This window comes from Centroberyx affinis, unplaced genomic scaffold (assembly GCF_046629955.1).
Source record: "Centroberyx affinis isolate AG114_WGS23_722 - 3 ecotype Tasmania unplaced genomic scaffold, CSIRO-AGI_Caff_v1 ptg001376l_1, whole genome shotgun sequence".
Lineage (NCBI taxonomy): Eukaryota > Metazoa > Chordata > Actinopteri > Beryciformes > Berycidae > Centroberyx > Centroberyx affinis.
This window is the reverse complement of record NW_027279860.1, coordinates 200097-223649: the sequence shown is the minus strand read 5'-3', so window position 1 is coordinate 223649 and position 23553 is coordinate 200097. Positions and strand designations below refer to the sequence as shown.

Sequence of the window (23553 nt, the reverse complement as noted above, 5' to 3'; positions counted from 1 at the left end):
TAGAGAAAGTGTCTAGGCTTACAATGTACATTGTAAAAAATAAATAAATTCAACTTTAAAACATTTACTTCACAGATGTAGACAACATGTAGAGAAAGTGCTGATTCCAATATATGCATTAGCAGCTGTCCACGTTATCAAAAACTCCAGATGGAGGCACCATATGGACAGAAAAGTGACAATGTACAAGGCACATGTCCATATGTTTACTCATGCAATTTGTAATGCTTTTATGAAAAGTTAACCCATTGATGCAACTAGCCAACAGTTTTCCATATGACTTGGAAAATATGTTTGTAGTGGATGGTACACCCACATTAACTCATTTTAAACCACCTTTATATAAATATTTTATATAAAAATCAGATTATATATCAAGATTAGATTATGTATAAGAAGTATCAAACCGTGTAAGTTAGTGTATATGAAGATAGGGTCTTTTAAGGACAAAAAAACCTTTTGAATTGCTTTTCTTGAAATATCTAATTATATATATTCGTGGTGGTTGGCCTTATTGATCGGCAACTTTAAATTATGGTTTATCCACTTTTAATTTATCATTACATCAGTGGTTATGCTATATTTTTGCGTCATGTATAAACCAAAAGGAATGGACTTCGGTCGGTTGTCGGACAAGACTTTGATCGTGGCGTCTAAATAATAGACGCATTGTCTGGAAGTTAATGTAATTGTTTGACTCCAAGAACACAGGGATGAAAGGAGTCCGTTCGCGCCGATTCTTGTCCTATCACCGATGACGTAACGCCCTCCGAACCCTTTCTGGAACGCCCATCTTTCAAACTTTCAATAGGCGCTCTGATTGGCTGCGGAGGATCACTTGACCAACGGTCGCGGGAAGTCCTTTGCCACGCGCGTGATAGGAAGAACCAGTTCTTGACTCATTCAAACATTATTGTAAACATAGCTAAGATTTTATTGTGGAAAGACGTGTTTCTATATCGGTATGCCACCAAGAAGGTGTTGACGGACACTGATACTCGACGGGACCGCGTACCAACGTATTCGTATTCATTTTCAGACGTTGTTCGGACGGAGAAAACAAGTTGTTAGTGCGGTGCCATTTTCAGCGTTGGATGGGCGTGTTTTGGTTAACGTTAGCAAGCAAGTTGGCTAACTTTTTCTAGCTAGGATGTTTGCAAAGTTTTAAGAATTTGATCTTCGGACGCTTCATCAAAAGACAATACCGACATCCCAAGGTAGTTAGAGGTTAACTAGTGTTGGGGTTTTTTTTGCAAGCAACGCCAACTACATTAATAGTAGCGGGTCCAACCGCGTGATCTTCGCGTTGACGAAGTCGGGCTTTTAATCCGAAAATGTCGAGTTACAGTTGCCAACGGTACGGATCACCGTCCCCTAAGGCTCGACCAATTCGCCAGAAACTACAATTTACATCCAGCGACGGAGAGGACGACCCCATCGAGGACGTTAACAACAGCACAGGAGCAGAATCTGGATTTACGGAGCTGGACTCCCCAGTGCAAGCGAGACGGGACAGCGCCGATAAACGGCTGGAGGGAAGCAGCCCGTTGAATCGCACCGGGGACGACGACGTGGAGCTGTGGGACGAGGAGGGCTTTGGTTCCCCGTCTCATCTACAATCCCCTGGCAGCGTTATTTTCGCCAATTGCTCGCCGTCGCCGAGGAAAAGTTCTCGGCTGTACAGTGGGTCGCCGGAGCGATCATACGTCCAGGACGACGGCGAAGGGTCCAGCTCCCCAATCCCAGACTGCCCCGACACACCTCCACATAAAACTTTCAGAAAACTCCGTCTTTTTGACACACCACATACGCCAAAGGTTTGTATTTGCTCATACATTACATAAATGAATGTAAAGTCTTTATAAATCAGTCTGATTGATAAATTGAGACAAATTATTGTGTTTACACGAGTATTGTACGGACCACATTTTCTACTTTGGTAGTTATCTGCTGCTGTTACACCGTACAAAGAAAAACTCCTCTAAACCAAGGATTTTAGTGAAACTTCAGCTATAGATTCCGTATAACTTAAACATGTTTGCGTCATAAAATGCTGATTCTTTGTAGTTGTAAATATTGTGAGCTATTGGATTTGGGACAGAAACAACGCTGACAAACCAGCATCAGTTTCATACAAACAGTTCATCCCCCTTTCGAATTTCGAAACGTGTGCTGCGTCAGTTAAGAAACGACCCATTGACCCATTTAACGTTATGTACTACTGTACAATTGCATAATGCACTCACCGTAGCCAGCCAGACAAATGACTCATTGAACTGGAGTTTTACGTCTGGGCATGTCGATTTTTTTCCCCCAAGGATTACTGTACCACACAGCATTAATGCCTTTTCAGCAAAACACAACTTCACTCTAAGATATTTCCATTTCAAAACATCCCATCATATATTGTTGGTTATTGATTGGATTTTGAAATCACCTCACACACTAAATAGTCCATCCTCTTTTTTGCATTTTAAACCTTTACTTTGTATTTTACTCTGCTTCTGCTGATTAATTAATCAGTAATTTAATAACGCATCTGATTTATCTTTTGCAGAGTTTGTTGTCCAAAGCCAGAGGCTCCAGCCTGGGGTCCTCTAGCAGGAGAGTCGCCCTGTTCAAGAATGTGGAGGCGTCAGGAAAAGCAGTCACAGACAGCACCGGCAGGAGACACCAGACCCCTCTGGTCAACTTCAACCCCTTCACCCCAGACTCCCTCCTCATCCAGTCGGCCACACAGCAGAGGAACAACAGGAAGCGGGCACACTGGAATGAGTATGTCGCTCAAAACGTTTTAGTTTAAGTCTGCTCCAATTTTGTTTGTTTGTAGGGCAGGAGAATACCTTTTCTATTCATGCCACCGTGGCTGATAAAATAATTCACATGCCACTCTCATTGTTTTACATTACCAACCAACTCTGTAGAATATGACCTCCAGATTACAGTTTGTTCCAAGTGTCTGGGCAAGTGGGCAAGTAGCTACTGACGAAATTTACCAACATTTGACTCCTGGTTTTTATTGATTTCCCGCCCTGGTCAGCTGGTGTATAATTATAATGAAAGTTTTCATCTTTGTCAAAGCAATGTAATTACATTATGGTGCAACAGAACAAAGTGCACAATAACTTCTTCCCCAATGCACATATAGTACAGACCAGTCTCTTGTACCTATACCTGTTTCTTATCTTGATGAACACAGATTGAAAACCCATTGTTGTAGTAACCAGGTTCGTTAAATCCGTTGACTAAGCATGACTAAGGCAAGGGGGTTTGGCAAGGAACCAAGACCTCATGGTTACTGGTGAACTCTGCCATGTGCTTGTGAAGACTCCAGTGCTGCCCTCTGGTGTGCAGAATGTGAACCAACATCCTCTATTGTCTTTGATTTTCAGCTCCTGTGGGGAGGACATGGAGGCAAGCGATGGCGAGGGGGAGGAGGAAATCCATCCACCATCCAAGGTAATACTTCTGTGAGATCTGCATTAATAGCATATGTTGACGTTTAGGATTTTAGATGGTTAATTTTTCTTCACCAGATACTTGTTACATCTAGGAAAAAGTTTAATTTCAAACTTTATTGTTCTATGAAAAAATATAGTTTGCATTAAGTGTTTACAATTTAAACACACACTAAAAATACAAATGTTCATTGAATGTATATACCATACAGGCAAGTCAATCGCGATACTGTGCAATAATGGTTACAAACATGCTCAATGCATATGCAAACAAGTTCTTATACTGGCACAAGACTCTACATCATTTCATGTGCAAATTAAGCAATCTAACTGCAGTTTGGATAAAAGAGTCCCTGGTTCTTTTGCTTTTGATTTTAAGCACTAATGTACCCACAGTTTCTGCATTCGTCTTTCACTTTCCCTGTAATTGGCAGAAGTAGTTGTGGTTTGGTTTCAGTGGTAATGCTAACAAGCCATTTTAAGGAAACTCAGGAACAAATGTAGTAATTAATCAGTAATTAATAACGCATCTGATCTTTCTTTTGCAGAGTTTGTTGTCCAAAGCCAGAGGCTCCGGCCTGGGATCCTCTAGCAGGAGAGTCGCCCTGTTCAAGAATGTGGAGGCGTCAGGAAAAGCGGTCACAGACAGCACCGGCAGGAGACACCAGACCCCTCTGGTCAACTTCAACCCCTTCACCCCAGACTCCCTCCTCATCCAGTCGGCCACACAGCAGAGGAACAACAGGAAGCGGGCACACTGGAATGAGTATGTTGCTCAAAACGTTTTAGTTTAAGTCTGCCCCAATTTTGTTGTTTGTAGGGCAGGAGAATACCTTTTCTATTCATGCCACAGTGGCTGATAAAATAATTCACATGCCACTCTCATTGTTTTACATTACCAACCAACTCTGTAGAATATGACCTCCAGATTACAGTTTGTTCCAAAGTGTCTGGGAAAGTAGACAAGCTACTGACGAAATTTACCAACATTTGGCTCCGGTTTTTATTGATTTCCCGCCCTGGTCAGCTGGTGTATAATTATAATGAAAGTTTTCATCTTTGTCAAAGCAGTATAATTACGTTATGGTGCAACAGAACAAAGTGCACAATAACTTCTTCCCCAATGCACATATAGTACAGACCAGTCTCTTGTACCTATACCTGTTTCTTATCTTGATGAACACAAAACCTATCGTTGTAGTAACCAGGTTTGTAAACCCATTGACTAAGCATGACTAAGGCAAGGGGGTTTGGCAAGGAACGAAGACCTCATGGTTACTGGTGAACTCTGCCATGTACTTGTGAAGACTCCAGTGCTGCCCTCTGGTGTGCAGAATGTGAACCAACATCCTCTATTGTCTTTGATTTCAGCTCCTGTGGGGAGGACATGGAGGCAAGCGATGGCGAGGGGGAGGAGGAAATCCTTCCACCATCCAAGGTAATACTTCTGTGAGATCTGCATTAATAGCATATGTTGACGTTTAGGATTTTAGATGGTTAATTTTTTCTTCACCAGATACTTCTACTTCTAGGAAAAAGTTTAATTTCAAACTTGATTGGTCTATGAAAAAATATAGTTTGCAGAAAGTGTTTACAATTTAAACGCACAATAAAAATACGAACATTCATTGAATGTATGCAGGCAAGTCAATCGCGACATTGTGCAATAATGGTTACAAACATGCTCAATGCATATGCAAACAAGTTCTTATACTGGCACAAGACACTGCATCATTTCATGTGCAAATTAAGCAATCTAACTGCAGTTTGGATAAAAGAGTCCCTGGTTCTTTTGCTGTTTTTTAAGCACTAATGTATGCACTAATGTTTCTGCATTTGTCTTTCACTTTCCCTGTAATTGGCAGAACTGGTTGTGGTTTGGTTTCAGTGGTAATGCTAACAAGCCATTTTAGGGAAACTGGGGAACAAATGTTTAAACCTTTTCGTACAAGGTGGCAAGTGGCAGAAAAACAACAACTAATTTTGAAAAATGTAAATGTACAACTAAAAGTTTAGACGCAATGAACCCGTTGTAAAACTGTCTGTCTCACTGTCTGTCTTCAGAGGATCACCATGACGGAAAGCAACATGACGTCAGATACGCCTCAGAGTTCCACGAGCTGGAGAAGATCGGCTGCGGGGAGTTTGGTGCTGTGTTCAAGTGTGTGAAAAGACTAGACGGCTGCATCTACGCCATCAAGAGATCGAAGAAACCTCTGGTTGGATCGGTCGATGAGTAAGTTGAAGTTTGATCTTTTGTAATATACTTGCAAGGGACTACTTCACCATTTTCAGTGATTATCTTAATGAGATTTCTTATGAGAGATCTTACAAAATTATGGGTATCAATTTTGGGAAAATATAATTATCTGACTTTAGCATTCGATATCTCTAAGATTTAGAGGATCCAGTCTGTAAAGCTGATGTCATTGTGTCAATTAAGGACTTAAGTTAATTATTATGTTTTAAAATAATTCTTTACAATTTTGTGCTACCAATCATTTGTAATAGGTGTCACACTTTTCAAGTGGTGCATAATTGGTTTGGAATTAAACGCTTCATATTTTTTCCAATGCTCAACATTCTGCATGCTCTCTATCATCCATGCACTCCACTGTGTTTCTGTACAGACTGGTCAATAGAAGTTGTTTACTGGAAAAGCTTGAGGCCCCTTTTTTCTTTGAACTAGAAGATCTTGGAGACTTGCCTCAGACATGCCTTAATTAAAACGGTCTGTTCCCTTCCCCCCCCCTCTTTCACAGGCAGAACGCCTTACGGGAGGTGTACGCTCACGCTGTGCTGGGCCAGCACCCCCACGTCGTGCGCTACTACTCCGCCTGGGCCGAGGACGACCACATGCTCATCCAGAACGAGTACTGCAACGGCGGCACGCTCTCCGACGTCATCGCAGAGAACTACAGGCGACTGCACTACCTGTCGGAGCTGGAGCTGAAGGATCTTCTGCTGCAGGTCACACGAGGCCTCAAGTACATCCACTCTACCTCCCTGGTGCACATGGACATCAAGCCAAGTGAGTGCTTGAGGATATCATAATAGTAAAAAAAAAATAGTAATGCTAACAGTAGGTGTAATTGTAGTTACTCGATTTGTGTAGCATTTTCAAGTTATAAAGTAAACTAACAGGAATAAAACAGTAGCTATGCTATAATAAAGGGAGTTTTTTCCTGGTAAAAGACTGTAATGTAATATTGTCATAGCAATACAAATATACACTAAAAGTAACAATAATGGGTTGAATATCCACTAAACAGTTCAGATATAACATGGCTTAGATATTACTGCTGTTACAAGAAATTCTACGGTTGTTGTTTTTTTTTTTTTTGGAAGTATACCTGTTTTCGTATCTACTGCACAGCAGGGGATCATGTGTATAATGTTTATCTTTCCTGGTTAGAAACAAATTAAATATTGACTTCTTCCTCCTAGGCAACATCTTTATTTCACGGAAGTCTGTTGCCAGCTTTGATGAATGTGATGAGGAGGATGACGATGATGAAGAGCTGACCACCAGCGTTGTGTACAAAATAGGTAAGCTGTTACTGCAGTCATTCTTGTAATTTCCATGTTTTTTCTACTGATATTCTGTTGTTGGGCTCATTTTAAGACTGTCAGCTACATGCTTAAAATGTGAATGTATTTGTTTTTCCTCTCTAGGTGATCTTGGTCATGTGACAAGAGTGAACAATCCAAAGGTAGAGGAGGGTGACAGCAGATACCTGGCCAATGAAGTTTTACAAGAGGTTAGTCATCTTATTTAATTAAAAACTCCTTGTATTTTTAGACAAATAAAGCATCAGAAAATGTTATTAACTTCCTCTTATTGTACTCATTTTCTTTGCAGGACTACAGCAACTTGACTAAGGCGGACATCTTTTCTCTGGCTCTGACTGTGGTCAGCGCCTCGGGGGCCGAGCCTCTGCCAACCAATGGAGACAAGTGGCACGAGATTCGCCAGGGGAAACTACCCGCCATCCCACAAGTGCTTTCTCCAGAGTTTCTCAGTCTTCTCAAGGTAACGGTCACAGCCGATGTGAATGTTATTATCTGATAGTTGGGCACTTTCTCGCTTGTTTTGAATCTGTGTATCTATTTACAGCCCGTGGTTTCTTGGTGTAGCCATGGATATGATTTTACAGTCCCTCCTCCCCCTTAAATTGATTTGATTTCTTCGTTCAAGGCCTTGAAAGTTTTCATATAAAACGAATGATAGCCTTTAGGCCCTAAAAAAAATGTTTTTATCATTCTAGTGGGGAAAAAGCCTGTTTAGGCAGATTTGTGTTTTAATGGATGTAATTATTTTTCACCATTCACATATATTTTAACTTTATTTAACTGTGAATAAGAAGGTGTTAAGAAATCTTCACTTTAACTTGCAGAAATCTGCATTCATTTCTAATGGGACATAACTTTTCCTGCTTGTTGGTGTTTCTGATCACATCCCTGTCTAGCAGTGTTTTCTGGTACTAACTTAATCGCATATTTTAACTTAATTTCATATTTTCAATCCCCTTCAGTTGATGATCCATCCTGACCCAGCCAGGCGGCCGTCGACGTCTGACCTCATCAAACACCCGGTGCTCCTGACCGATGCCAGGATGAGTGCAGACCAGCTCAGAGTGGAGCTGAATGCTGAGAAGTTCAAGAACGCCCTGCTCCAGAAGTAAGTACACAACGGCACAGACAAACACAAACTAAAACTGTAGAAACTATCTTTATTCTGAAATTTGTAACGGCATTTTGATGTACAAATACAGGAAAATTACACTTTTGTACAAGTTTTGGTATAGAAAAATCACTAACCATGTGAAAGTCATTTTTCATTTCATTGTGAATTTAAAGTAGAGTAAGTCTTGCACTGTATGTGAGGTCCTGTTGTCCTTGTAACATGTCAGTATGGACTTTGTTAATATGCAAGTTGTCTGCCTCTGCACAAATGTTGCCAAGATGAATTCCTATACATGTATTGTTCTTTTCAATTAAAGTAAAACGGATTTCATGGAAACTGACCCCCACTCCTTTGCTTTGTCTTCCTCAGGGAACTGAAGAAGGCCCAGCTGGCAAAGGCTGCAGATGAGGAAAAGGTTTTGTCCACCGACAGGATCCTGACCCGGTCCACCGTTCAGTCCAACCCCAGAACCTCCAGGCTCATCGGCAAGAAGATGAACCGGTCGGTCAGCCTCACCATCTACTGAGACTCTAAGCTGCCTTGACAGGAGTTCAACAGATTGAGTGGATCATGGACTTTGGATCAGACCATTTCAGTGGAAACAGTCTAGATGTTTTTTGAAGAAAATTGATGCACACTCTTGAAGAGAACCCAGTCAGTTGTGTTGGACGGTCTGGTCAGCTCAGTCGAAGCTGTAGATTGTTGCCACACTCTGTTCTGAACTCGGACTCATCTCGATAGACTCACGTTGTCAACATACATGTAGTTCAGCCCTGTTGCCGATGGACTTCTCCTCGGAAAAACTGTCATTCCCAAAAGGTAGTTACTGTACCTTTACACTCTGTCATTCCTCAAAGTTGCATAGATGTCAGGCTCTCTCTCTCCATTTGTCTCCCCGCACTTCCTTCGACAAAGACTTATTGGCGGCGGATCGAAGCCGCAACAAAGCTCTCTTCAGTGTGAATGTACTAGCCGTAGCCGTGCGCACCTTACTGCCTGTCAAACGCCTGATGCTGGGTACAAGAGGGTCTGAGAACTGACGATTGCTGTGTTTGTAATGGAGCACTTTGGAGGCAACAAGTGGAACTTGCCACATAAAAAAAAAAAACCTGCTGCTATTGATGTTTTGTCTGTATCAGGGTTTGGTGGGTTTCAGGTTGGATCGTTCTAGAGATCATCGGCTCTTATTTTCAAGTAGTAGGAGTCAGTTTCCCCCGTGGTTGTTTTTTTTTTTTTCCCCTGTCAGATCTATTTGTGGGAGTGGAAAATGGATCATGCCATTTGAGAAAATCAAATTGTTTTGAAGTACCAAATCCAATGATCTAGCCTTTGTCTGTAAGGTTAGAAATGGTACAAAGTGTTCTATTTCTCATGTTGATTTGAGCTGCCAACCCTGCCTGTAGCATTAGAACAATCATTGTCCTGTTCAATGGATTCTCATGTTCTTTTTTTTTTTTTCTGCTGTCATTTCCATGAGGCATGTCTTCATGATTACTGTTAGAAAAGTATTCTCGTTTTTCGTTCTTGTAACCCCTAACAAAACCTTGCATTGTTGTAACCTGTACATATGTTCTTTTAATAAATTCACCTCCTCTACAGTTTTTGTCTTGTCCGGTCTCAGATTATATGCCACAGAGGGAAAATGCCTTCTCAAATAATTCTGTCAGTTGTTCACAGTATCTGAGGTTCAGTCTATGTCCCAATTGTCCCAATTGTCCCAAGGCTTAAAAATCCCTTGTGATCCGCTCTCCTCCCATCTTAATAAGTAATTTAGTTGTATCTCCAGTCTTCAAGCAAGTGAAAATAATTCCTCTTGTTTGAAAGGCAATTTCACATGTTTTGGAGATCCCTGGCAATGTGACTTGGTGTCAATGTTAAAAAGCATATCACTAATATCAAGAAAATGATTTGCTTCAAGAAAAATTCTTAAAAGTTGGTTTGAATTGGAAATAAGTAAAATTATCATCCAACTGGCAGATTTTTTCCTCTGTTTTTTTCCCCCCTTTAGAATAAGCGTGACTTAAGATGGAGACCTTTTACAGTATGCCATCCAGTACAAGGAGTGAATACATATTTAGTACTTGTTTTGTTTCCAATGCAGTTTCAGTTGTTTAAGGAATTTTCTAGGATCAAATATGTCTTGGAACCAGGCAGAATAAGGCAAATTGCTCCATTAGTATCAAGAAAATGACAATTGAATGGAGTTGTTTTGATTTGGAAATAAGTGAAAATTTTTCACTTGTTTTAAGATATAAAAAAACATTTAATAAAATAAATATTAAGACTGAGTACTATACCAAATGACTTGTGTAGATATTTTGCAGTATGCCTTCCAGTACAATGAGTACTGGAAGACATGCTTTATTAAATATATAATGAATATATTGGAGCCTGGGTGGGAATCAAACCCCCAACCCTGTCGGTGTCGGTGCCTTGCTCTGTCCCTCGAGCTACAAAGAACCAAGTGGATTCACCTGCTCAGTTCAGTTCAGTATTTTGTCTTCTCAGTACAACTTCCAGGTTATTTTCTTTAACATATCAGGGGTTAGAGACGGGGGCATGAGAGATTAATTTGAATACTCAATCTAATTATTACAGCAGAGCAAACACAAAACTTTAATTTACAGCATCTAGTTTATTCAAAACATAACATAACTGTAGGAATCATTCATACTCTTACAGAGATTAAGATTCAGATAATTTATATTCTATAAAAAGCTATTTCCTATAAACTATTGACAAAAAAGTTATGCCTATTTCGCACCAAATTTGACTTGACTCTTTTGGATTTTCCCCTTTATTTTAATTGTCAGATAGAATTAAACAAGAGCTTTCCAGTGTTATATAATGGGCCAAAATGTCACTTAGGCCCTCTTCGCACCAAACCGTGGATATTGACTTTGGGGAAGCAGAAAACACACACACACACACACACACACACACACACACACACACACCTCCATCATATTCAGTTTCTCTCGCTGAGTGGTGCTGCAGCGCTTCAATCATAATCATGCCAGACACGCACCGTGGACGCGCAAGTGTCTGACAGCGCGTCATGTGACTGTCCCATTGTGTCCAATACAGACACTTTTCCCATAGACAGACAGAGCCGCACAAGTTACAGACAGCAAGAGAAGAGAAGAAGAGAGAGAGAGAGAGAGAGAGGGAGGGAGAGGTGTTGTTTGTCTGTCATCACCATGGCTCTGCGGGACGAACTTCTGAAGTCCATATGGCACGCGTTTACCGCGCTGGACGTGGACAAAAGCGGAAAAGTCTCCAAATCACAACTGAAGGTACAGTAGCTTATTGTGTTTCCATTTCGGTCACTTCATACCCAACCTGCGCCGCTTGCTTTGACTCTATAATCATCATCTTGGGAGCAGGAGCTGCCGTATGTGGCCAAGCAGGAAATTCTCTTAGTAGGGTAGGACATTTGGAGCTCAGCGTGGTTTTACCTGAGCATATCTCACTTTGAACACGGTTCTTCTTAAGTTCATGGGAAATAACTTACGCCCGTTTCTGTCTGTGAATCGCCGACAGTGGGTTTATCAACAGCAGCGCACCTGTCTGTAGACGCGCAATGATTGACCAAACCTAACTAAAAGTAATCCTATAGTAAACTTTAGAAGGGTCCCACTGAACAATCTTACGTTGATTAGACACGTCTAAATGGCCCATAGCCGTCTAGGTGACGTTGGAATCATGTCTTTTGCTCAGTGGGGTACGATACAAATAGCCTGCCACAGCTAAACTAGAAGTTCCTATGCGAATATTATAGTCATACTTTAAGAGATAAATAAAGGGAGATTAGGTTTTATAGGTGACTATAAATTCACTATTTCACTAAATGCACTAACCTGTATGAAAGGTGCGATGCAAATAAAGTTTGATTGATTGATTGATTGATTGATTGACTATTTAGTATTGCGCAATGTCTCTATTCATAGTATTCTGTTACATCACTATCTTGGTTGGAAATGAACAGGTCGTTATAATCAAATGACAGCTGTGTATACGGTAAAGCACCATATTGGTAGGAAATGCATGTGACATCATGGAAATACTATGAATAGGAATATTATATTGATGCTATAGGGCATTAAAACTGCTAATAAGTCTGATAAGGTCACTATAAACTCACTACTGACTACCACAGATACCGAAAGTATTATATTGATGTCATAGGAGATCAATAAGACAAAATATTAGGATAAGATCACTATAAACTCATTATAGTTCTCAATTTTAGTGCATTTTCATCAAGGAAATGGGTTTGTAATACCATATTTAGCTCAAATATAGTGTAACCTATTACTGCTGCTTTAAAATAGCTCAACTTTGAAGCTTCCCTTTCCATGTTTTCCAGCCATTGTGTTAAAGGCTGGCGTGCCTTTATGGTGCAGTAAAACTGACAGTTAGGTTGTGTTAGTTTAAAATTACAGTCACTTCACTACCTTGATATATGATCAGGACTGGATAGGTGTCTTGCTAACAATCTGCCTAGAGCTCTTCCATCATCCTTTATGGTCATTAAACTAACATTCATCCCTGCTGTGAGTAAGTGTTCTCACCCTGTTAACGTGTTAATAAACATTGTTTATTCCAAAATTATAAAAGGTGTGAGGGTGAACTAGATCAACATTGAAGGCAAAATCTGCCCTAAAACACTTTTAACATTGTTATTGGCAATTCCTGGGTCCATTTTGTTTTTTTCCGGTGTATTTGTCTTATTCCTGTGGATAACTGGCCAAATGTAGACAACATGACGACACGTTGAGATATTTCCAGCGCAGCTATAATGGAGTTTGATAGCAGGAAGTTTTCAGCTGTTTTAAAAGGTCAACAGTAAGTGTCAGGTTTTGGTGTCAGTCCATGTCCATGTGCCATGGAGGGCCAATGGTCTGCAGGTTTTCATTCCAGCCAAACACTGCATTAGCTGTGATAATCAGTGAAATCATCTTGTGTTGTCTTTGGTTGGAATGAAAACCTGCAGACTCTTGGCCCTCCATGGCACATGATTGCCCGTCTCTGTTCTAGACTCAGCATTTTGCACCGACGTTCAACAATCATACAGGGAGAAATCTATCGTGGAAGAGGCAGAGAGACCAATTTCTCCACTGACAGTAGCCTCAATGGACCAGAATGCAATGCAGCCACAAGACATGTTGTGTGTAGAGTACGGGGCGTGACTCATGGATGGTTTTAACCCCCAGCTGAATGCAACAAGTTCACATCCCTTCTCTAGGGGTTGTTGAAAGGCATTCTGGGAATTGTAGGAAATCATTTACTGAAGTAGAAGTAGACGAGGCAGGTTGAGGGAAAGTGGGTACAATAAAAAGGTAAAATTACAACACTTCATCACAAAATAACTCCTGGAATGCATTAAGTTCATCTTCGTCCTCCATTCATCCAAGCCAGGTTTCTATGTAATTCTTTATCCTTGTTTAACAGCACAAGGGATCAAACACAGATCCAGTTCATCCATGAATGTCTGACTACATGATAAGCACTCCTTCCAGTACCAGATGTTTAGACTTATCAGTCTTTCACCTCACTGAGCAGAGACTTGTTCAGTCTGGGAACAGATGGCTTTATCAATAATTTGTTCACTAGTGTGACTATCTGCATGTGAGGAGTCTCTGTGTGAAATGAAACATCCACCATATGAAAAATATGGCACCTACTCTTACAAAATAATTTGAAAGAAAGTATTGTACTTAGGTAACTAAATAGTATGGACCTACTTTAGCAGATATTAAGTAGCTTGAATCTTTGGGCGACAAATTTATAAAACTTTAGAGACGGTCACAGCATCCTCTGTATTTCATTTCCTATTGAATGATGAACTTTAGGTCATGATGTGTTCTCCAAAGTGTGTACATAGTGTATAAAACTCATATATTTTTCCATCATTCCAGGTGCTGTCCCACAACTTGTGTACAGTGATGAAGATCCCACATGACCCTGTGGCGCTGGAGGAGCATTTTAAAGACGACGATGAAGGCCCAGTCTCCAACCAGGGTTACATGCCGTACCTGAACAAGTTCATCCTGGACAAGGTCAGACAACAGCACTGATAAACTTCAATAAGACTGCAGGAGTTACTATGACAACAAAGTGTGGCATTGGTATCCAAAGTTCAAGTCAGCCAACATTTACATAATATTTGACGCATTTAGTCTATGTTTTTATCCAGAGCCTCTTACAATGAGTGGAACAATAGAATAAGCTCAAATTCTTTATTGGCAACATTAAAAGAAACCAATAGTAAGGAGTGCAAAGGGTCAAAGCCCAGCACCCAGATCTGTTGTCGGGTTAAATCCTTGTATCTCCAAAATGTCATCTTTTCAGGAACAGTTGCCCATCTCAGAAAACAGCCTTGTTTTTTGAGTTTATCCAGTGGGTTTTAAAAGGGTTTAATAAACCCAAGTGTTGAGAATGCAATCCTTCAATTGAAGATTAAGTTTTCATCCAACAAAGACAATATATAACTTGATTTCTCCATATTATACCATAGAGGAAACCATATTGGTGAATGGTGAATTTGTATCCCAGGTTCATTGTGGGCAAAGTCTGTCAACCACTCTAATTGTCCCTTCATCACTTTACATGGATTATGACACATTAATGGGAGTAAAAAAGCATTACAAAAAAAATACAAGGATCACAACAAGACTGACAGGAGATGCAGTGTTGTGTCTCCTGTTGAAAGCCTTACTGCAGTTCTTGTATTCTACAAGTTCCTAGGACTTTTCATTTGTGGCATTGACGGCAAAATGTTTTAGAGGACTAGTGGAGCATAAAAGTCTATTGATTGATATGTAGTATTGGTATATTGTGCTGGTGGCACACTCTCAACCTCTGTTGTCGATACATCCATCAATCCACCATGTTTAGCACCCACACAAGACCATTTCTTGATCATTGAGATAATTCATTCGATTCCTCATTTTCATTTCTGTAGTGATGTCATATAGGGTCACAATATGAATGGAGCGGCGGCGATTGTTCTGCTGAGCATCATGACAAGTGAAAGTCTTTCCCTTTATGATGTCATGAAAGGCAAACTCCCATGGAATTCCCTTTGTCCCAAGTGAATGTTTGGAATTCTTGCATGATATCATAAAGGAGTTTCTTGAGGGGTTACCGTGGCAAACGGGGTCGGAATTCTGTTGTGAGTGTGACATCACAAATAGTTTCTCTTGAGGGTCACAAAGGTCCTCTCCCCTCTCTTTAGATCTTAATTTATTTCTTTTTTTAGCTTGTCTCATCTTTGACTCATAAATAAGCTCGACTCTTCAAGGACATATTACTATGATGAATTATAATCATTGTTTTTGCCGCTTGCAATGTTACTGCTGGACTCTTGTGCGATATCAGAAGGGATTGCGGTGCTTCTCTTGTGTTATCAAGGGTTAGGCCTATGCTTGTTGTCTCAGAGTTTTTGTGATATTATTTCTACACAGTCAGAGATTTCCTTTGAGACGTTATGAAACTGTATCGCATGGATCTCCACGCAAACTGCCTGTGGCATCTTGTGAATGTCAAACACGCATGCTGTTGCCATCAAGGGTTTCTAAGAGGATAGTTGCTGATGTCATGGTCGTGACACCTTGACCATAAATGATCATGATTTGGTGTCATTTTGTGTTTTTTTCATGATTATTGCAAGAGCCGGCCTCTTCTGAGCAACTTTGGGATTTTTTCTTCAAGGTTACCCCATGAGTTCTTCCTTCCGGCTCTGTTAAGACAGTAGAGGGATTCACAATGTGTCTAACAGCCAGCAACGTTGCGTCATTCCTCTCTGACGCAGCAACACATGCTTTCATGTGGCATCGGCTGCACTCGTCACTTCATCAAGGACCCTTTCCTCCAGCAATGTGAATTCAAGAGAGGTTTCAGGAAGACAGAAATGACGTCATGGGCAAATGTTAGCCCCCACCCCACCCCCCCGGTCACCCCTTCCCCTCCACACACACACACACACACACACACACAAAACCACTCCACCCACCCATTGAAGTGGAGGTGACTGGGCTATATAGAGAGCGAGGGCGTCGGTCAATGCATTCAACTGCTCACAACCCGCTCCCAAGGAAACTCCACCCGGTCTCAGAGGGAGACTATTTGTGTGTGTGTGTGTGTGTGTGTGTGTGTGTGTGTGTGTGTTGCGATCAGGTACACAAGAAGCAGGAAAACAATAGTCCTATATTACAAATGAATGGGAGTTGTTGGTCCAGAACAACTGGAATCCTGAAAAAAACACCCCAAAAAATCACATTTCCTTCTGTGTGTGTGTGTGTGTGTGTGTATGTATGTGTGTATATGTGTGTGCATTGTACAGGCATTGCGGATGGGAAGTAGGGATAGAGTGTGTGGGTGTGTGTCACCCTCATCCCCCCTGACTCATTCCACTTGTCAGTTACATTAACAATGCAGTGGAAAATAAAAGGCCACCCACCGACAATTCAGCTCGTCTGAAACATTCGTTCCTAAGGAGTGTGTCACTAACGCAGATCTGTCACTCCAGTGTGATATTATACTCATAAACGACACCCGACACCCAAAATGTGAATGTTTATCATTTTGTGGCGACAGGCATCTGCTGAGTCAGAAGAGAGACAGAAAACCTGCTGCACTTAGTGGTTAGATGGAGCGTAGCATTCCACCGAAACAACTGACCTCCTCTGACCAGAGAGAGAGAGAGAGAGAGAGAGAGAGAGAGAGAGAGAGAGAGAGAGAGAGAGAGAGGAGAGAGAGAGAGAGAGAGAGAGAGAGAGAGAGAGAGAGAGAGAGAGAGAGAGAGAGAGAGAGAGAGAGAGAGAGAGAGAGAGAGAGAGAGAGAGAGAGAGAGAGAGAGAGAGAGAGAGAGAGAGAGATCAAGGTTAATGCCAATTTCTGTGCTGTTGGTATTTATTATATATATTTATATATATATTATATTTATTATACAGAAAGCTGTGTCAATGACAACAGCTGTATTGTGTTATACGCTATGTTGAAAAATACACAAAATACATAATTGATCACAGACAGAGTTAGAGGCGACAGAAATTTAGATTTTTTAACATTGCTGGCATTGGTGAGAACCGATCTAAACTCTGCGGCAGAACGTCAGCCATGTTTGTGAAAAGAGCCGATACCTGACCTGCCTTTATTAAACATATCAGGACGCTGTGCTCATATTGTTTCCCCCTTTCATGTATTTATAGTCTATGGTTTAGTTATAGCATATTTGTGTTTTATAAGCCAGTGATTCTCAACCTTTTTCATATCAAGGACCCCTAATTTAGTCCACATCAGAGCCACAGACCCCCATTTGATGAGATTTTGTCTCTCAAACCCAAATCTGATAATATTTGTATTGTTAGATATGATTTTGTCCAAAAGACTATCTGTATTGTAGGCAGAGAGATAACAGTGAAACTATGATCAAAACAGTCGTTCTTCTACATTCTCTAATTGTGTTAACTTCTTGTAAATGAAATGATGCTGAAGTTTAACAATTCATCAATTTGCTGGGGACCCCCTGGAACCCCCTCAAGGACCCCTGGTGGTCCCTGGACCCCACGTTGAGAACCACTGTTATAAGCTAATGGTTCTGATAATGCTCGTCACTTTGCCTCTTGCTCTGCAATCCTTTTTAATGCCCAGTAGGCAGATCATGTTCCTTTGTAAGTGCCTTGAAATTCTAATAGGTGGGGAGTTTTTGTTCCCAGGTCAGAAAGTGAGTTTTGAAAGCCAGAAATCTCAGCACCTGGCCAAGTAATCACTGAGTCGTTGGTCTTGATGAACAGCCCTATCAAGCCTGGGTGAGTTGTAATTCCTGCGGCGAGGGGATCTCTCTCTCCCAGGCCCCGGGATGCAGGAGATAAGGCCGGTGCTCGGATCCTGTCTGACTCCACTGGCCAGTGAATTCTAATGAACATGTGTCAGTGGAGAGGAGGGGAGGCAGCGCTGACAAGGCCCTCATTGTTGAGGTGCGGAGAGTGAGAGAGTGACATTGACGGAAGGAGTGAGAAGAGGAATAGAGAGAACGAGAGAGAGAGAGAGAGAGAGGGTAAACGAGCCACTCGCATGGAGAGTGAAAAAAACGAGACGAGCATGACACAACAATGTGAGACAAAAGAGCTTTCATAACAAATCCTACTTTCACAACTTCACGACTGTCCCCTCCCATGTGTCGTAGTGCTGCCAGCGTTTCTCACTGGAGGCAGGCTTCGTGTTCGCTGCCGCTGACTCATTCAAAACCGCAGGTCTAAAAAAGAGCGAGCTGATTTAGCCAAGGCCAGCCACCTGCTTCTTAACATAACAACTATGGCTCATTATTCCTCATTCCTGCCTGCCTGCCTGCTGTTCTCACACCAAGAGAGACAGTCATGTTGCTGAATAATGAGAAAAGAAAAGGGAAGAAGTGGATGTTGTTTTATTAGGGTCAATATTTGGTATCAGTAAAATATTCCCAGAGGGGAACATAAGCAGATTTCAGCTCTGAAATACTGTCTGATGACGAAACATCTGTGATGGGAGGCGCCCACACTGATAACCGCAGAGACGCTCCAGCTCTTAAACTTCCAAGCTAGGTTTCAACATAGACTCTCACCCTAAATTAGCACAAGGGGGAGTTACATCAGATCCTGTGTATGGCCAAAAACCGTAGAAAAGTTCAGACTACCTCACTGCATTCATTCTCTTCTGTCTGCCTTGCCCAGAAACACACACACACGCACGCACACACACACACACACACACACACACACACACACACTGCATAAAGAGTGTAAAAAAATGGGAAACGGTGACTGTGAAAGTATCCAGGATTATATTCTATGGGGTGTGGTACATTTTCTGCTGGAGATCTTAGACGAAGGCAAACAGTGTATGACTCCATAAACTCAGTCTTCCTATTTAAAGTCAATGGAGCAACTCCAGGCTGTACATTGGTGTGACATCACAGATCAGAGACCTGCTGGCTCTCTGATGGAAAGTTGGGTAACAGTTAAACTGAAGTGCATGGTGATGCATTACAAACAGATTATAAGACCATCAGAAGCAGAGAGAGACGTTTCTTACAGTATAATCAGCAGACAAACATCAGAAAATTACATTCAGTTGAACATCGTCATTGACTATACACTCGCCCTATGAAGTATTCAACCCTTTAGATAGTGTGTGTATTATGATATGATACGTTTGTGGATTTAAAAAATAAAATAAGGCCTTAAAGGTTTTTTTTTAAATGATTGGATGGCATTGAAAGTATTTCATTTCTTATAGCACCCAAATTCATCAGTATGCCTCAGCTCGCTCTCTCTCTCTCTCTCTCTCTCTCTCTCTCTCTCTCTCTCTCTCTCTCTCTCTCTCTCTCTCTCTCCCCCTCTCACTCCCTCTCTCTCTCTCTCTCTCTCTCTAAAATGAGCCCTCTATAATGTCTAATTTTGACCAATGTCAGGTCTTACCCCAAAATTTTGGGGCCTTGAATTTCACCAAACAAGACCTTGAAAGCCATTGAAACTTTATTGAATTCAATGTCCAAGTGAGTGTGGGAGCCTTGTGACTATAGTAATTAGTATCCTGAGGTCACAGTCTGTTTATAATGCACTTATGATATCTTATTATGCCTGATGAGCACCAACCCAATTAAATACTAAGGCAAAATAGTAATAGGGCTGTCACGTGCCATAAGATGAACTGGTGATTTTATAAAAAATGTTTTTAATTGAGTGGCATTCCTCTTCAAGCACCAATTCACATTATCACTGCTTACATACATGACTAGCTATCTGTAACAGTTTTTAGTATTATCTTCACTGTGCCCATGCATGTGTGGGAGGGAACATCTGGGGCTGTGAGACCAGGTTCTGCATCGCTGCCTGCCCTCTCTCATTTCTTCCTATGGATCAGTGTTTATGGTAATAGTGGCTTCAAATAGCCAAAATCAAACATAGTCTATGAATGTGATGCTTCCAGAGTGCAGTTTCAGGAACATTTAGGACATTAGGTTTTGAGAATTATCTTTGTAGTTGAAATGTTCGGTTCATTTTTGTAACTAGAGTGAACGTTGGAGTTGGGTACAAGTTGTTTGGGGGGAGGGAGGGAGGGAGGGAGGGAGTGGGGGGGTGGGGGGGTGGTGCTTGACGGGACGAGAGCCAGCAGGACGAGATGTGCTCCTAATCCACACGATTGCATAGTCAGCCTGCCAGGAATCTCCATGGCTACGCTACTGTTCACCGGCTAGAAGAAAACATTTCCCCTCCACAGCACTGATTGTACCTTTTCAAGAGTTTTCCTCCCTTTCTGCTCTGGAATTTGAGCCCCAGAGCTAAAAAAAAACACAAAAAAAACACCTAAACAGAGCCCACTTTTTGTCCTTTCACACTCGTCTTGACAGTTTGGCATTGGCAGCGTCGGCAGGATTCATGCCATCTCCGTTAAAAGCATACTGGAAAAAAAATAGCATGCTTTAAAGTTATATAAAGAAAAGAGTGAAAAGCCTGTAGTGTGTACTGGTGGCTTAGCAGGCGAAGGTGCACACCGTGTTTTCAGGATATTGTGGGTTGAAGTCTGACTCAAGACCTTTGTCGCATGTCGTCCCCCCTCTCTCTCTCTCTCTGTCTCTCATCTTTCTTGTCTCTCAAAAATAAAACACAACCCCTGGTCTGTATAAAGTGGTGTGGACCTTTGCTAGTACTTTGGGTTGTGTAGCTTCCTGGCCATGATATAACCCCAAAATCTCTTCTCTGTTATCTGTTGCTCTGGTAGAGATGATTGGAGAATAGTGTTTTATTCTCTCTCCTTTCGATGCTGTTGCATGGAGGAACAGGTCTGAAAATCACCTAACCTAACCCTAAAAAAGAGACTTGTTTTTTATATATCGTCAGAATCTACTTTGTCAAAGTCCAGTCTCCCACCTTTTTCTGCCTATTTACAATTATTGATAAACGTAATTCTCTTTGTTCCATCGGCATAAGTTTCCTCTGACCGGATTAGAGGACTAAGGTTACACTTGTCAGAATCTGCCAGAAGTGTGATTTTCAGACCTGTTCCTCCATACAATGGCAGTGAATGGAGAGAGGAAAAAAAACTCAATTCTCCAATCGTCTCTACCGGAGCAACAGATAACTGATTTGGGGGTTTTATCATGGCCAGGAAGCTACACAACCCAAATGTTCAACATCACTTTAGTAAAGTAATAATGAAAGTAATGATTCTCATTTCGCTTGCCCCCCCTCCACATAGAGGTCAGAGGTCAGCGTTAATAGCTACAGGTTCAGGTTTTACTGCAGGATGCTTCAGCAGGGCAGATGCTTGCCAACACAGAGGTTTCTACACTGTAAAAAACATCTATCTTAACAAGTCATTTAGTCTCATATTCAGTCTTCAAATTTTTCTTAAAACAAGAGAAAAATTATGCAAATGGAGTGAGATAACTAACTTGTTTACAATGCAGTTTCACTTGTTTCAGGAAAGAAAGAAAGAAAGAAAGAAAGAGAGAAATATGACACTTGATTCTACAAAATTCTTGAAAGAAGTTGCATTTGCACTGGAAACAAGTTAAATTATCTAACCCCACTGGTAGATTTTTTCACTTGTTTTAAGAAAGTAATGATTTTAGGACTCAATAATAGGCTAAATGACTTGTTGAGGTGGAGATTTTTTGCAGTGTACCTGGGTCATCCAGTTGAAGGACGTCTCCCCCCTCACTACGCCTCCATACTGCCTGAAAAAAACACCTTTCTTTTGCCATGAACATGAACCCATGACTCACTGGACGCCCTCACCACAGCTGTCCTCCTCCTCTACTGCAGGTGAAGGACAACTTTGACCTTCAGGACTTCAACAGGATGTGCTGGACCCTGTGCGCCAGGAAGAACCTGGACCGGACCCACCTGATCATCTCCAACGACGACGCCTTCAAGATCTGGTGCATCTTCAACTTCTTGTCCGAGGACAGATACCCGCTGACCATGGTCACCGAGGAGGTGAGTGTTTCTTTACAGCGCCGCCCCCAAAATTTAACACAACTTTCAGATAGGATGCGGTTTGCTCTGCGCTTTTGTACAGCTCAACTCTTGACTAGATGTTTGGGGATGTCGGGATAGCGTGAAAAAAAATAGGCGGAGCTGTCGAGAAGCAGGGGGAGGAGCCATTCCTAGATCGCTATAATTCTCCACTGCATTTGTAAACACACCTGGCATGACCGCTTGGTTAGAAACATGCTTCAAGGAGAGAGCTTTTCCACTTAAGTCCCTATACAACAGACTCGTTTTCTATAATTCTGGAAATTCTGATCCTGCTGGAATAAAGTTTTTCCTCCATTTTCTTCCCTTCCTGGCCGGCTACTTCCCTTTTTGTTTCTATTGGACACATGAGGGTTTCATCGCCGTGTGCGGAGGAAAAGTTTATCTAGGTTGAACTTTAGGCACAAGGGCTCCGAGTTGGATGCAGTGAGCGAAAATCCGTTTGTGTACAGTACAGCACGACCCATTGGAAATAATGGGTTTAGAGCGCAGAGAGTAGAGTTATCGCATCCTATGTGAAAGTAGCATAACTCTGTAACTCTATAGGAGAGTGGGCAGTCCATCACCTCCAGCATTTTCTGTTAATCAGACAGACAGCAGGAAAGCTGAGACTTTGATCTAGAGATGGGTGTCTTAACCACAAAGAGCAAATATTATCAAAAAAGTTTGCGCTCTTGACTCAAGGCTTACTAAGGAGTGGGCCAGGTGCGAGAGGCCAGCATAACAGTCCAATATGATCAGAAAAAGCCCGCACACTGACAAAAACTATTGAGGCTCATTGGATGCAAAAATAGATGATTTATTTACATAGTGAAAAAGGTGACTAAGTGAGAAAAAAAGGTGAACGTTTCGGTCCTCAGACCATCATCAGCACTACTTCCATGTTTTTCACGTTGGCTCCAAATAGGCAACCAGCCTACTGGCGGTAGCCAATAGGAATGAGGCTGATAGGTGGACTCAATCAGTCAATCAGCCCATTAGCCATATTGTGGCCAAGAGGCCTACAAGGAAATATACACAACCCATACAAAAACCACAAAGAGCGACACCAACATACTGCTCTGACCTATAAAGTTTGCTGTCTACTGGCCACAGTGGCTGATAAATCCCCAAAATTAACCACTGGCCTCAATAGTGGTTGGGCGAAGTAGGGCGAGTAGACAGGTTCCAAACAGAGACAAAATTTACCAGTGTTTGTCTGGTGGCTGGTGTTAATTTCCCGCCCTGATCATGAGTCGTTTAAAATACCTCTTGTTTTATCAGATAAAACAATGGGTAGGGCAGCAGGAATCATTTCTCTGACAACACTAACAACATTTACTTGGATGTGAGGGTCAGTGGGATGTTTTGGTCACGCCTCTGTATATGTGTTGGGCTCCGCTGG

General features: G+C 41.6%; 2 protein-coding genes across 3 annotated transcripts in view; both read left to right on the top strand.

Annotated features, from left to right (window-relative positions):
• The first annotated feature begins 886 nt into the window (after positions 1–886).
• Positions 887–9782, top strand: wee1 (WEE1 G2 checkpoint kinase). Its single transcript, XM_071526000.1, is given in 11 exon segments — positions 887–1817; positions 2558–2775; positions 4830–4896; positions 5523–5550; positions 5553–5694; positions 6221–6489; positions 6906–7007; positions 7134–7219; positions 7321–7491; positions 7994–8139; positions 8515–9782. Coding segments are annotated over 11 exon segments (1869 nt in total). The 5' UTR covers positions 887–1334; the 3' UTR covers positions 8672–9782.
• Positions 9783–11276: 1494 nt separating this feature from the next.
• Positions 11277–23553, top strand: part of swap70b (switching B cell complex subunit SWAP70b) — a 33841-nt gene continuing 21564 nt past the window's right edge. Inside the window, exons 1-3 of one of the 2 annotated variants that reach the window (XM_071525994.1) lie at positions 11277–11441; positions 14067–14207; positions 21957–22130. In XM_071525994.1, the coding sequence (XP_071382095.1) occupies positions 11346–11441; positions 14067–14207; positions 21957–22130 (411 nt within the window). In that variant the 5' untranslated portion in view covers positions 11277–11345. The remainder of the gene's footprint in view (positions 11442–14066; positions 14208–21956; positions 22131–23553) is intronic. The other variant, XM_071525995.1, reaches the window with a different exon arrangement.